The sequence below is a fragment of the Mesoplodon bidens genome, assembly GCF_964165515.1.
Source record: "Mesoplodon bidens genome assembly, chromosome: 4".
NCBI lineage: Eukaryota > Metazoa > Chordata > Mammalia > Artiodactyla > Ziphiidae > Mesoplodon > Mesoplodon bidens.
Window position 1 is genome coordinate 132,213,592 of NC_138160.1, and position 15,909 is coordinate 132,229,500.

The 15,909-nt window shown below is 42.9% G+C and overlaps 1 protein-coding gene across 4 annotated transcripts in view; it reads left to right on the plus strand.

Annotated features, from left to right (window-relative positions):
• Positions 1–15,909, plus strand: part of GRIA1 (glutamate ionotropic receptor AMPA type subunit 1) — a gene marked incomplete at its 5' end in the record, with an annotated part of 317,420 nt that overhangs the window by 160,589 nt on the left and 140,922 nt on the right. For 3 of the 4 annotated variants that reach the window (XM_081232717.1, XM_081232716.1, XM_081232718.1), the window contains 3 exons: positions 4,868–5,107; positions 8,362–8,546; positions 14,109–14,162. In XM_081232717.1, the coding sequence (XP_081088843.1) occupies positions 4,868–5,107; positions 8,362–8,546; positions 14,109–14,162 (479 nt within the window). The remainder of the gene's footprint in view (positions 1–4,867; positions 5,108–8,361; positions 8,547–14,108; positions 14,163–15,909) is intronic. The other variant, XM_081232719.1, reaches the window with a different exon arrangement.

The window sequence follows — 15,909 nt, forward strand, 5'->3', positions numbered from 1 at the left end:
TGTTGGAGGGAGGGAAGGGGTGGCATATCACAGAGGTCAAGAGCTCAAGCCTTGTGGTCTGATCGGTGGACTTCAGAACTCAGCTTTGCACTGTGCTGGCCCTGGGCCTGCCCTTCCCGATTTGTAACCTACCTCACAGGATGAAAGAAGTCAATGCACGGGAATGTCCTTGGCATGGTGTCTGACACTTCGTAAGTGCTCAAACGTCAGCTCCTAATATGCTACTATATACAGGCACTGTATGCGCCACTGCTGTCTTAAATGGAGGACACGCACACAGTCCCACCTGCTCTGATTCACTGTCAGCCTGAGAGTCTGACTGGACCAGTACACAGCAGGGTTGCAAGGCTGCTTTTCAGTGTGCCCTTTTCTCCCCTCAGGCTTGCTGTACCTGACAATACAAGGACTCCACCTCTAGCCCCCTTTCTGATTTGCCTTCTCTCATCTCCTCTCTATTAGGTAACTAACTCACCTATCACATTCAAAATTGTACCTTAAATACAACTCAAGACTCTGAATGCACCTAGATTTAGTGCTAGGATTCTATTACAATGGGATCCGAGAACTCAGAGCCTTTATCTGATTTCTAGGTTTGAAAACCCGCACTGGAGGCTGCTACAAGTCTGATGAGCAAATAACCAAAGTGTGCTCGATCAGTAAATATTTTTCAACTCATTAGACTAGGACGTAGACTGTCGGAGCTTGAAGAGATGTTAACCCTTATGGAGTTCAAAGCGCCAATTTACAGATGGAAACTGAGGCGCAGGGAGAGCCTGGGATTGGCTCAAGGTCACGTAATACTGTGCCGTGATAAAACCAAAAAGAATCCTCCAGGTCTTCTGGCATCTAATCTAGTACTTTTTCTACAAGACCAAGTTATCTTTTCTAATTGAATATTTACTCTGACAGATTTAAAGAAATGTGCTACAACTAATTATATTTCTGAACGTGTAACCAATTATGCATTCTCCCACAGGCCTTGGGGCCTACAGACTCTTAGTCTCTCCCTCTCCCTCGCTGTTGCTGCTCAGGCTTAGCTGAAATGAGGAGCCAGATTGAAGGTCAAATGCTGAGCAACTCGGCAGACCAGGGTCCACTTGAGTAAATCCAGGCCAGGCTACCTCCAAGCCATGCTCTTTTAGGGAGCACTGGTTAAACGTACCCTCTTAGCCTTAGAGAATAACACACTCAATTTAAGGGAAAAGAGATTTGCAAAAGGGAAAAATAGGGAGATAATTCAAGGACGGGGGAAACATCCTGGCCTCCGTGTGTGTAAGGGTTCGATCGTGCCTATCTGCGCCCATTTCTTCCACCCCATCTTACCCATTCCTCCTCTACTTCTAAAGTTCCAGCAGGAAACACTGGCCATGAGGGCCCCAGAGACCCAGCTAAAGGTGTGAAACCAAGTAGATGTCGTCAGGGAATAGATCGGAACATGAGATTTATATCCCACTAAATAATATTTCATTGCAGTATGGAAAGTAAAGATCCTAAAAATACTGCAGAGAGCATATTATAATATGCTAACGGGGTTTATGTGCTCCCCATACACACCTCACCCAGTAAGATGGATTGTGCTTTTTGACAAATCTATATCTAACACAGGGAGAATAATATACAGTGTATGCTTCCTGGTGGAGAAATCCATATATATGGAAATCTTGATTCTGGCAATTACAATAGACACTTAAAGACAGTGCCTGTTGTCGGCTGCAAGTGGCTAGAGTGTCCTCGTTAGGGTGAAAGAGAAAAGAGTGTGAGTAGTGAAGGATAAATAGCTACTTCAGAAGACGCCTACCCAGAGCAGGGGAGGAAGAGGTCTAAGGTGACCCAATGGTTCCTCCTCATCCCCTTGTGCAGCGCTCTCATCAAGCACTCATCATTCATTCAACAAACATTTATTACGCACCTACCATGTCCCAGGCGTGATGCTGGCTTTGGGGCATAACTGAGACCCCTGTTTTTTTGTTTTGTTTTGTTTTGTTTTGTTTTGTTTTTTTGTGGTACGTGGGCCTCTCACTGTTGTGGCCTCTCCCATTGCGGAGCACAGGCTCCGGACGCGCAGGCTCAGCGGCCATGGCTCACGGGCCCAGCTGCTCCACGGCATGTGGGATCTTCCTGGACCGGGGCACGAACCCGCGTTCTCTGCATCGGCAGGCGGACTCTCAACCACTGCGCCACCAGGGAAGCCCGAGACCCCTGTTTTTAGGGAATTAACACTGACCGGAACAGTCACAGATACATACAAGTAAAAAAAGAAAACACCTTCAAATAATAATAATTCAAGTATGAAAGATAAGACAGGGGGATGTGATAGAGACTTACAGAGGGTTGAGGGGAGGGTGGAATCACTATTTAGAAGAGGTGATGAAAGAAGTCCTGTTCAAGGAGGTGAGATTTGAGTTGAGATAAAATTGCTGAAAAGGAGTGAGCATTGCAAAGAAGTAAGGGAAGAGCACTGCAGGTGGAGGGCAGAGTCTCCAGGGCAGAACAAGTGTGGAGGCCGGAGGAACAGAACGAAGGCCAGGCGGCTAGAGCAGGGAGCAAGGGCAGTGGTGTGAGGTAGGAGGGGGCAAAGGGACAGGTTACTCTGCCTCTGAGTCATGGTCAGATGTTTGGGGATTTCTCCTGTGTGCAGTGGGAAACCTCAAAATTTTTAAGAGGTTTTTGCACAAGGAAGGGAAACAGTGTGTTTTCTTTGTTTTTTTGTTTTTTGTTTTTCTAATTAAAAGGATCCCTCTGGTTTTTAGGTGGAGGATGAACATCACTACTGAAAACCAAATGCCATAAAGCTGGGGTCCATGAGGGCCACCTTTGGATACCAGGAGGGCTGTGGAGTGGGTTAAGAGCAGGCCTATGAGGTTCTGGTTTCAAAGAGTGGTCAGTCAATGGACTGGGCACCTTGAGAAGCAGTGCATGCCCAGTAATTCAGTACGCAAGCAGATGTTAGGGGGTTTGGATTAACATATACACACTACTATATATAAAATAGACAATTAACAAGGATCTACTTGTTCCCTATAGCACAGGGAACTCTATATTCTGTAATAACCTATATGGGAAAAGAATCTGAAAAAGAATGGTTATATGTATATGTATAACTGAATCACTTTGCTGTACACCTAAAACTAACACAACATCATAAATTAACTATACTCCAATATAAAATAAAAATTAAATTTACACACACACACACACAATAAAGTGCACCTGCCAGGTTTCCTGTAGATGGTATGCTGGGTTACCCTGGAAGTTAGACAGATGACTTGTATGGTTCCATTACAGTCTTTAAGAGATTACCTTTCAGGGACATGAAGGGAGGGTCTAGGGACTGACTGAGAACTGAGACTCAGCAGGCAACTGGGTCCCAGTGGCTAATGGCCTTCTTTAGTGCAGCGTGGCCCAGTGCATCAGTAACATGTTAAAAAGTATTCACCAACAAAGGGTCCTGGGGGCGTATGGATTTGACAAAATCTGTGTTAAAGTTGAACAGGATTCCTCTCCATCTTTTATGTAGCTGGTATGCAGTTTGAAACTCCAAGAGGAGGACAGGGTTTGCACCATTTCCCAAATCTCTCTGAGCAAAGAAGCCTTTTCTTTTTTAAGGAGCATTCTGCGGGGCTAATGTTCATGGAACACGTTTGGGCAGTGCTCATGGAGCATAATCTGAGAGCCCATCTACAAAGGCAGTACGGGGTCATGGAAGCAGGTGATATGGTAAAGAGAGCAGAAGATCTAGGAATATCAACATTATCCTCTTAAAAGAACACTGATGACACCAAAGTCACAGGGTCGTGATGAGAACTAAACAGCTTAACATATATGGCAGAGCGCCCTAAAACACTGCTACTGTGATGAGGATGACTCGTCTGCCTCACCATCCACATCAAGACGGTAATTTTCAGGCACTGGGGTTGGCACTGGGGTTGATCGCTTGACTGGGGCAAAGTCTATGAACCCTTATCCTGTATCACATATTATAATGAAGTTTAGTAGTGGAATTACCTGGACTTAGCCCCATAACCTTGGACTTTTTAGCATTATATTCTAACCAGCAGTGTAACCGAACACAAACCAGTACAGGTAACTGCACTGGGATCTTACAAAATAGCTCCTGTGGGGTTGCTCACACAGCTAAGCTACTACTGTGGCTGATACATTGTGGGGCGGGGGGCTGAAAAATCAGCCAGGAGGATGTACAAACACAAGATGAACATCAGCAGAGAAATGTACACTGAAAACTAAGGGTTGGCTGGGAAAATCTACCCTTGTTTTCTTGAACGTGTATCAGCAGCAAGCTGACAGACCTTCTTCCTAAGGCATCTTATTGTGCTTTGCCTTGACGTGATGGGCAGTGTCATAGACAGATCACTGGATTGGGTTCAAGATACCTGCCTAACTCAGATACGGTCTAGCTGTGCTACCTTGGACGTGTTCATTAACTTTCTGAGCCTTGGTTTTCCCCTTTAAAAAATGACCCAGCCATCCTTTTCCTACCTTAATAAAGGCATTGTACAGATAAAGTGAAAGAGCAAACAAAACAGCTTTGCATATATTTATAATTAATAACCATGACAACATTTGGTATGGAATTGGTACCTAATAAACATTGGATTCGACAGATGGATGGGTGGGTTGGACAGATGATTGGGTGAATGGATGCACAGATGGGTAAAATGGATGGACAGTTGGAAAGATTGGTGGGTTGAAAGAATGGAGTGATGGATTGGTTGGATGGGTGGATGGCTAGATAACAGATGGATGATGGGTTGGATGGATAGACTAGTGGATGAATTCGTTTTAGAGCCACCTGACAGCATGTTTGCAGTATATTCCATCCATTAATTTTTCTCTTCTCCTCTTCCAGTCTGTTCCCAGTTCTCTAAAGGAGTCTATGCCATCTTTGGGTTTTATGAACGGAGGACTGTCAACATGCTGACCTCCTTCTGCGGGGCCCTCCATGTCTGCTTCATTACACCGAGCTTTCCTGTTGACACATCCAACCAGTTTGTCCTTCAGCTGCGTCCCGAGCTGCAGGATGCCCTCATCAGTATCATCGACCATTACAAGTGGCAAAAATTTGTCTACATTTATGATGCTGACCGGGGTAAGCCAGGGGTTAGGGGAGGGGGACTGTGGAGGGATGAAGAGAAAATTATCAGCAGGAAGAAGAATGGTGCCTCTCTGCCTTCTTGAAAGGCAGAGATCATGGAGGAATGATCCAGAAGTGTTTTATGTCTGTGAACTGAATTTTTGGTAACTAATCTATAACTCACACGTGGAAACACGTCCATTGAGAGAATAACCGTCTTAACGCCCCATGTCACTCTACAGCTTACCAAGTTTCCATGGCTCCTGAGCCCAGACTCAAAGTCCAAGGACCTCAGTTGAATGGCTCATGGTTCGTGGCTCATGGCACGGCTTTTAGGAGCGTAGATTCTGGAGTCAGGCAGACCTGGATCTGAATTCTATGTTCCCTCCTCTCCAGCTGTTTGACTTTGGGCAAGCTCTCTCTGCCTCAGTTCGACCACTTCTGTAATGGGGATAAAATTCTCTATTCCTTCGTTTTTTCATCTCTGTAATGAAGATAAAACCAGTCTCTACCTCATACAGTTGTAAGGACTGAATGACACAATGACTAGAAAGGGCCTGTACAGTGCCTACAGCATAATCAATGCGCAGGGTCTTCTATGTATGTTAACCGCTGTCATCATCATCACCAGCATCAACATCAACCTTCCCAGGCCTTTCTAATTCTGCCTCCACCTAAATTTTGAATTTTCCATTCCATTTTCTAAATGTTTCCAATATTTTTTTCTTCTCTGCATCTTGACTCAAACAATTCCAGTTTCTGGGATGCACTTCCCTTAAATCTACATATGCAAATTCTTCCTTTCTTTTGCAACCTACTGGAACACCACTTTCTCTATTTCCTGACCTTCTAAATGGAAACTCTCTTCTTTTTTCTAACTCCTGTGTTGCTTCTGTTGTACTGTCCTACCTTCCCCTGGCATACTAAATAGTCCTATAAGAACTCAGTCATTATTGCTGTAAATAAATAAATGGATCATACAAGGTCTGGAAAGTGAAGCACAGGAATTTTGCCCTGAGCAAAAAGGAGGTTTTACAGAAGCTTGCCTTTAGGGAGGCTTAGAAGACTTTTGAATAGGAGAGTGCTTTGTGAAATGGTTTTTCAGGAAGAGTTAGGCAGGCGTTATTCAATGAGAATTAGCTGGCAGGAGAGGCCAGAAGCACTCTATTTTCTTCGATTTTCCCTTCTCTCTATTTTAATGATTTCCCTTCTCAGACAAGCAGCCATTATGAGGATGACCAGCAGAAGGGTTATTTCAGGTCAGTATTGTGGCATAATGAGGCCTGACGTCTGGAAGTGGCAAAGGCAGAAAAATGTAACTTTCATTACAGAGGATCATCTCTGGGGTCAGTCAGCAAAAGCGCCCATACTCATACTCCACCCACCTCACAACTCTGAACTCAGAGTTCTGCCATTTGCTAGCTGTGTGGTCTTGGGCCAATGACTAAATCTCTCTGAACCTCCATTTCCACATCTGTGAAACATGGATAATAACAGTACCTACCTCAGAGAATTAAGTGAATTGAAGACAGGAAAGCTAACAGGGCAATGCCAGACACACAGTAAACGTCCAGTAAACGTGAGACTTAAGCACACCAACCTTATCCTTAAAAAAAAAAAAAAAAAGGAAGAAACAACAGAATCCATCTACAGATGATTCTTTATGCCAGGCACCATATTGGTCACTATGGGAGGGATTAGCAATGTTATAGGAAGACAGAAATGATACATGTGCAAAAGATGGATTAATAATGCAAGAGTAAAATACGAAATAACCATCTGTTGCAGGCAGAATAATGACCTTCCCCTCTCCACCAAAGATATCTGTGTTCTAATTCCTGGAACCTGTGAATATGTCATGTTAAATGGCAAGAGGGATTAAGGTTACAGATGGAATTCACGTTGCTAATCGACTGACCTTAAAACAGAGAGATGGGCTTCCCTGGTGGCGCAGTGGTTAAGAATCCGCCTGCTGATGCAGGGGACATGGGTTCGAGCCCTGGTCCAGGAAGATCCCACGTGCCGCAGAGCAACTCAGCCCCTGCGCCACAGACTACTGTGCCTGCGCTCTAGAGCTCACGAGCCACAGCTACTGAAGCCCATGCACCTAGAGCCCGTGCTCCGCAACATGAGAAGCCCTGACAATGAGAAGCCGGCGCACCGCAACGAAGGGTAGCCCCCGCTCACCTCAACTAGAGAAAGCCCATGCACGGAAATGAAGACCCAACACAGCCAAAAATAAAAACAAATAAATTAATTAATTAAAAAACAACAGAGAGATTATCCTGGATTATTTGGGTGAGCTCAGTGTAATCACAAGGGTCCTTAAGTGTGCAAGTTGAAGGCAGAAGAGTCAGGGTCAGAGTATAATGTGAGAGACTCAACCAGTCACTGCTGGTTTCGAAGCTGGAAGGGGCTATATACCAACGAAAGCAGGCATCCTCCAGAATCAGAAAAGGCGAGAACAATTTCTCCGCTCGAACCTCCAGAAAATAACACAGCCCTGCCAATAACTTGAATTTAGCTCAAGGACATTCATTCCAAACATCTGACCTCTGGCAGTATAAGATGATAAATGTGTTGTTTGAAGCCACTATGTTTACAATAATTTGTTACAGCCACAGTAGGAAACTAATACACCATCTATGTCCCAAAGATGAAACAAAGCAGTATTGAGTAATGGATTCCTCTATCATTTAGCTATAAATCAGAAGAGAGTAGCTTAATTCAGTACACACTGATTGAATACCTACTGTGTGAGAGGCAAAGCACTAGGTACTGAGGTATATTGAACATTCGTAAACGTGGTTGACAATTATTAGGCGCTGTTTAGATATCAGATTAGCACATTTAATCAGCAGTTACTAAACACCCAATAGTAATCAATGTTTATAAAACCCTTGCCATGCTTGAGACATTCTCATTCAATCCTCATGATGACACCGTGAGGCGGACGTTATTAACATCACCCTTCTACCACTGAAGACACTAAATTTTAGCCAGGTGAATTAGTCCGTACAAGATCATTTAACTAGTATATTGTAGCATCAGGATTTGAGCCTCAGCTTCGATGTTTAATCACTAACTGTATTGCGTGCTATGTTCTGCAAACAGAAACACAAAACAGACGCAGAACCTGACCTCAGTGAGCTCAGACTTGCAAAGAGCAAGCTGGAGCTGAGTTTAGTGGAGGAGCGGGGTTGGCGGAAGTGGGGTGATGCCTGTGGATCCTGACTGCCACCTCTCTGTCCTACTCACCCGACCTCCAGGTCTGTCCGTCCTGCAGAAAGTCCTAGACACGGCGGCCGAGAAGAACTGGCAGGTGACAGCCGTCAACATTTTGACAACCACAGAGGAGGGATACCGGATGCTCTTCCAGGACCTGGAGAAGAAAAAGGAGCGGCTGGTGGTGGTGGACTGTGAATCCGAGCGCCTCAGTGCTATCCTGGGCCAGGTAGTGAGTGCAGCCAAGTGCCCTCAGGGTGGGCGTGGGAGACAGCTCATGAGCGAGCGGGGTGACCATGTGCCTTTGGTGTTACAAAGACAGTTCTTGACTAGATGAAACCAGAGGCCTGCCTTCTCACATTCTCTAATTCATACAGTTTAATTCTGCAATGTTACGGAATAGCGCAAACAGTGGGAGCCTTCACGCAGGACTTCAAATGGTTCTCGGATCAGTTAACCAAAAACTTACCCCCAGTGCTTCCTTTTCTTGTTAAAAAGCCAAATACATTGCATTTTAGAGTTTGTGAAGTGCTATCACAACCTGTAGAGCCAGATTCCTGGCTTCAGCTCCGAGTTCTGGTACCCACTGGTCCAGCATTTGGTTTCTCATCCATTTGGCCCACTGACCAGTTTTGAGTCCAAGGAGGCACCACGCACCTCCCTTTCCTGGAACACATCCGTGTGTCTGAGCAATTAATTGATTGTCCATTGCAAGAAAGGGCACTGTAATCTCAGTAGTATTTAGCCAGACATCTCTAAGCCACGGTTCCTCCAGTTCTCAGAAGTAAAGCATGTGTCATTGGATAGGTCACTTGTCTTTTTAAATTACATTTGTGTATTCAGACGAGCTAGCAAGGAAGTAGATTTTGCAATCACTTTTGAACAGTGCTATACAATTAAAGATGGCAGTTTTAGGTACTTGACAACATGACAGAGCTTGTTAATGGCCCTCAAGACCCCTGGGGCTCCCACAGGGAATCTCAGCACCAGCTCAGCAATTGCTCAGAGGCCTCGGGAACTGAATAGGAGAGATTTTGAAAGTCAGGGGTTCTTTGAGGCGCTGACTCTGTGTTCTACTTTACAAAGTGTGGATCTGGCTTCCCTCTCAGAGAGAGAAACCAGCAAAAATTGTTTCCATTGAGATGGGAGTTTTTTGAGCTGGAGTCATGGGACTGGAATTCTAGTTAAGTAAAGCAGAATAGAGTACTGGTTAAAAGTAGAGACCCTGGAGCCAGACCGCCTGGGATTCACATCCCCAGCTCTAGTATTTACTAGCTCTGTGACCTCGGGCCAGGTTTTTCATTTCTACATCTCAGGTTCCTGATCCGTAAAATGGGCATAATAATAATAATAATGATAATAACTACCTTTAGAGAGCTCTTGTGAGGGTTAGAAGAATCTATGTATACATGTAAAGCACTTAGAATAGAGCCTGCCCCACAGAAAGTGATATATGTAAGGATTTACCTATTTTGGCTATTCATAGTGCCAACTGGTACTGGTTTTCTTTTGTTTTGCTTTGTTTTCTTAGTTAAACTTTTAATTTTGAGATACAAATTCATATGCCTGTGTAAGAAATAATACAGAGATCCCATGTACCACATATCCAGTTATCCCAATGGTAACATCTCAGAAAACTATAGTAACTATAGTGAAATATCACAACCAGGAAATTGACACTGACATTGATACATTCGAGGTACAGAACATTTCCATCACCATAAAGATCATCTGTGTTGCCCTTTTGTCATCATCTGGCTTCCCTCTCTTTTTCCCTTTCCTCAGGCACTCTCTAACCTGTTCTCCATTTTTGTAATTTTCTTATTTTAAGAGTGTGATATAAATGGAATTACATAGTATGTAATGTTTGGTGTATGGCTTTTTTCATTTGGCATAATTCCCCAGACATTCATTCAAGTTGTTGTGGGTATGATACTGCTTTCTTGAGTCACTCCCTCTTTGGCATAAGTGTACTCATCTGTAAAATAGGAATGAAGGCCCCTGTTCTACAAAGCTGATAAGAAGATTAGATGAGATAGGAGGTAGAGAAAGTGTTGAGTGATAAGTTGGTATTCTTAAAGACTGATGACTCCTGCTGTTTTATTCCATAGTAAAGATAAAGCTGTTGGTACTGTTTTCTGAGTGCTTACCATATACCAGACACTATGCCAAGCTCTTTCCATGTATAATTCCACTTAATCCTCACATCATCTCTATAAAAACAGCTTCTACTAGATCCCCTATTCTATAAATGAACAAACAAGAGATTACACTTGCCTGGGATTTCACATAGAAGGAAAGCAGGAAGTCAAATCTATCTTGGTCGGCCTACAGGGCCCAACCTTTTAAAAATGCAACTTTCAGCACATGTGCTGTCTATAGCTACCCCCTCTGTCAAAGGACAAACTTGTGTTTGGGAAGGAAGGAACTTGTTTGCACGAATATTTTAGATTGCAGTGTATTAACTTTTTTAATCGTTGGATTCTTCTATTCTGAAAAGTAAGACCAAATGCTGAAAGGATCTTACAAATCACCTGATTTACCATTTGCATTCATACTTTACAGATGGGATGACTGATGGTCATACTGGTTGAATGATTTGCCTTGAGTTCAGACAACTAGTTAGTGACAATGACCATGAGTCTAAAAGTTACATCTTCTGATTTGCAGTCTGACATCTCAGCATCATCCTAGACTATCTCACACTCAGTAATTGGGATCTTTTCAGTCTAACACAAATGTTCTGCCTAACCTAAGGAGGAAGACAATGATTCCAAATTCCAAATAGGGAATTAACTGCCTGTCTCAGTCTCTAGTGCCCTGACTGGAATATTAGGATTCCAGAATATTAGGATTTTTGTTTTGTTTTCTTCCCTGCTGCAACCACAGTGCCTTGAACAGTGCTTGGCACCTAGCAGGTATTCAGTAAATATTTTTTGAATGAATGCGAAGAATAGGGAATCAATGAATGCTCTAAGATCCCAAATGTGAGATGGGTCTAGATATCTACAGGTAGCCTTTGACTGGAAAAGAGCCTTTAAGCTGGAGGTAAGAGCATGTAGGGAAGCCCAGAGGGCATGTAGGGGCCAAGGTTCACAGAGGGGCTTAAGAGGCCAAGTGGAGGATGTCAACTGTTTACTGGAAGGCAATGAAAAGGAGATGAACCCATGATTGTGACCACCTTTGGAAACCACCCCAAAGAGTCTGGGGTTTATTCTGTAAACAGTGGAGAGCCAGTGAAGGTTTGTGAGCAGGGAACAGGGTTATTAGAATATAATGCTTTATCAATATATAAGACACTTAATTATGTAATACAGTCATTAAGTTCAGAATGAGTTAGAATGAGTTAGAGATGGATGAGGGACACCAGGACCAGGCCATCCATCACCTTACCCTGTTGTATTGTCTTCAAAGTGCTTTTCACCTGCTGAAATCTTGTTCATTTATCTGTTTATATATTTACCATCTGGCTCCCTGCTAAAGTGTCAACTCAGCTCAATGAGGGCCTGGGGATCTTGCCTCATTTGTTCATAGCTTGTCCCTAGCACATAGCGTAGAGCTTGGCATGTGGCCCATGTTCAATAAATATTTGTTGAGTGAATTAATTAATCAGAGAAGACTTTACAGAGTAGTTGGGATTAGAGCTCAGCCATAAGGGTTATGAATAATTAGAGAGAATGGGAAAGGGCATTCCAGACACAAAGATTGTGAATTAAGGCAATCCAGTGGAAATGAGCTTTGAAGAGATGGGGTGAGTGAGGCAGGGGACTCCAAGTGTACATTACCTTTATAACAACTTTCTCAGTTTGTAACCCTATGTACCTGTATCTCTTCATCTGTTTAAGTATGGGTCTCCTCCCAGTAAACTGTGACCTCCAGGACAGCACGCATCATGCTTGTTTCACTTTCCACTATATCTCCAGCAGAGTGCTTGATAGATAGTAGTAAGCACTTAATAAATGTTTGTGAAAGGGAAGCTAGGCCATCATCAGGTAGGTAGGTGAGTAGATGGGTTGGACGGTTTGTGTTAGGTCAAACATATGAAATTACTGATTTTTATTGGTCAAAAGTCATTAATTATCTGCTGTTTCCTATGTTTCAACCTGTAATTTCATCCTGCAGGGACTATTGTTATCCACTGCCTGGATGCACTGGGTTTCAAACTATCTTTTATTTGCTATTTTGTGCTTTTTAGAAGCTGAATAGGTTTCTGATAAAGGTATCTCATTGTTGAAAGACCAAAAAACCATTTGACAAGAAAATGAAAAAGTAATGAAGAATTATTAATAAAACTATCATCCCAAAAGTCTTGGCACTCCATAGTCTGGAATTTCACATGCTAACCACTGTTTCAGAGCATTCATTGTGTATGCTTGCATTTAATTATTCCCTACATTAAAAAAAAATGTGAGCCGCTATGCACATACATCCAATTAAGTAGATGTCTGAATGTGGGTGTTAATACCTTGAAATTTTATTCAGTTAGAGAAGAAGCCCAAGTGCTTCTCATGTGTTTTATGCGTCCTTGCAACAGTGCGGGGAGAGAGGCACTGAGCAGGGGGTACTAACCTCAATGTGATGATTAAAAAATAATAACAATACAGAAATAGATCAAGTTAACTTGCAGGCTGAGTTAGGACTAAACCAAGGACTGCGGTCTTAGCTGTTCCTTGCTGGGTGGAATGTCTGGATGCCCAAGCGAACTGCTGGGTAGTTCTTTCTACAAATATTTTCTTGCCTGCAATGATTAGGGTTGGTCTGCACACTGAACATGGACGGGTGTTTGGGGACCCTGGCTCTGAATCAGGCATCATATGGAAAGGCTCACAATAGCCAGGTCCCTGTCCTGACACTGCTACCATACTGCTGTGGGATCTGACACATCACTTCATCTCTCTGGGCCTGGACTTCCCATCTGTACAGTGAGGGGCCGGACCAGATGATCCTGACATTCTCTTCCAGCTTCCGGGTTGAATGGCCCATTGATGTCTGAGTATCCAACGGGTTTAGGGAAGAAGGCACAAAATTCAGGGAAAGAAGGAACTGTATCTGAATATGGTCCATTCAAGGATTTGAAGTTCAAGAACTGGGGTGGAATCATCCACCTACCCATTTGACTATCCTTCCACCCATCCACCCATCTGTCCACCCAAGCAGCAGATGTTGTTTAAACAGTGACAAGGAATTCAATACAACATAAGATTCCCACTATGTATGGGAAGGCTTTATGGAAGAAGGAAAGAAGTGAGCATTTTAGCCTGGACCTTGGGGTTATTTTTTTTTTTTTTTGCGTTATGCGGGCCTCTCACTGTTGTGGCCTCTCCCCTTGCGGAGCGCCGGCTCCGGATGCACAGGCTCAGCGGCCATGGCTCACGGGCCCAGCCGCTCCGCGGCATGTGGGATCTTCCCGGACCGGGGCACGAACCCATGTCCCCTGCATCGGCAGGCGGACTCCCAACCACTGCGCCACCAGGGAAGCCCCTGGACCTTGGGGTTATGATAACACTATTCTACCCCTGGAATCAGGCAAAACTGATGTCAGATCTTACATCTGCACTTAATAGCTGGGTAACTTCAGGGAGTTTATTTGACTTCTCTAAGTCTCAATTCCTCATCTGTAAAACAAGGATATCAGCAATGCCACCACCATTGGATGGTTGTGATACTGTAGTTTGGGTACTTAGAATAGGACAGGGCACATTTTCAGTACTCAGTGTTAATTGCTGGTTATTGTTGGTGTAGCTTTAATTGTCAGTATCATTAATGCATCCCCTCTCGTTGTGTTTTGTAGATTGTAAAGCTGGAGAAGAATGGCATTGGCTACCACTATATCCTTGCAAATCTGGTGAGTAGAGGACACTGAAGGCTCTCAAATGGTGGGTCTTTCTGTGCTTGGGGCCCGGCTTGCTTCTGTGGTCCCTGGCTGGAGGGAACGGTGTGGGTGGGAGGGGCACTTCCAAGCTTTGCCTTTTCCCCTTCACATCCCTGCTTGTCAAACCACAGCACACTCAAGGTGAACCTCTAAGCTTCCTTGGAAGAGATCCTGCTGGTGGGCAGGCCTTCCTCAGTCATCACAATTCCAGCTTTAATCGGCTCTGCTACTGGCGATAAGAACAAAATCACCACATCTTTGAATGACACAGAACGTTTGGACCCCACTGGTTTTGACCCTCTATTTTGACACCAGTGATAGTTTTACTGTTTATAAATATAAATGTTTAAATCATAATGATACTAGCGCTGACAGATCTTTAACCAGAAACAGTTTTATAGCATAAACAATATTATGTCAATTTAGTTTTTATTCCCTTTTTATGTGGTGTAGACAAGCTGCCTTTTAAAAAAAATTTTTATTTTCATTTTTATGTGCTGCAGTTATTTTTACTGGGTGTAATCATTTTCCATGGTGTGAAGACTTGACTCATAAAATAACTTTTTGTACATGTTAAATTTTACCGAGCAACATGCACAATTATGAGTTTTCTTTTGTGACCATCGTTTTTGACAAGTCTGTTTTTCCTGCGTCATGTTTTGCTCCTCTTACTTTTTTAATCATGAAGTTTGATATTTCCAGTAGTTTTTTCCCAAAGCCAAATGTAATTTCATTTTGCCTGTCTTATCTTCTAAAGAGCTAATTACATGCCATCCAGCTCATCCACTTAAAGTATACAATTCAATGGTTTTATATATAGTCACAGAATTGTGAAACCGTCACCACAATCTCATTTTTAAACTTTTTCATCACCCCCCCAAAAGAAACTCATAGCCATTAGCAGTGATTCCCCATCACCCCACAAATTCCTCCAGCCTTAGGCAATCAGCAATCTACTTTATATCCTTATGGATTTGCCTATTCTGGATGTTGCATATAAGTGGAATCATAGAATATGTGGTCCTTTGTGACTGGCTTCTTTCATTTAGCAAATGGTTTCAAGGTTCATCCATGTTGTAGCATGAATCAGTACTTAATTCCTTTTTATTGTCAAATAACATTCCATTATATGGATGTATCCCATTTCGTTTATCCATTCATCAGTTGATGGACACTTGGGTTGTTCTCACTTTTGGACTATTATAAATAATGCTACTACGAACATTTGTTACAAGTTTTTCTCTTGAGCATAAACCTAGGAGTGAAATCACTAGGTTACATGGCAACTCTATGTTTAATACTTTGAGAAACTCAAAACAGTCAAAACTGTTTTCCAAAGTGGTTGCATCTCCCAGCAAATTTTTTTTGAATTTCATTTTATTTATTTTCCAGCAAATTTTAATAAGTAACAAATTTTGCCATGTGCCAGTTTGAGCAATTGTCAGATTTCCTTAATGATAGCTTTTTCTACAAAGTTTGCTTATTATCCTGGCCTGTCTTTATGATTTTCGGTGTTTCCTTTAAGATGTGATGTTTAGCTTTTTGTCTATAACAAATTATATCACTCAGTTTTAGCAATGTTATCTTGTGTTGATTATTCCTGTGAGTAATATTAATTATTAATTGAACAAGAGACTGATATTTTCTACTTGCTTTTGGAACAAAGATCATTAAGAGAACAGAAGCACAGGGGCTGGGTACATGTAAAGGTCAAAATGGC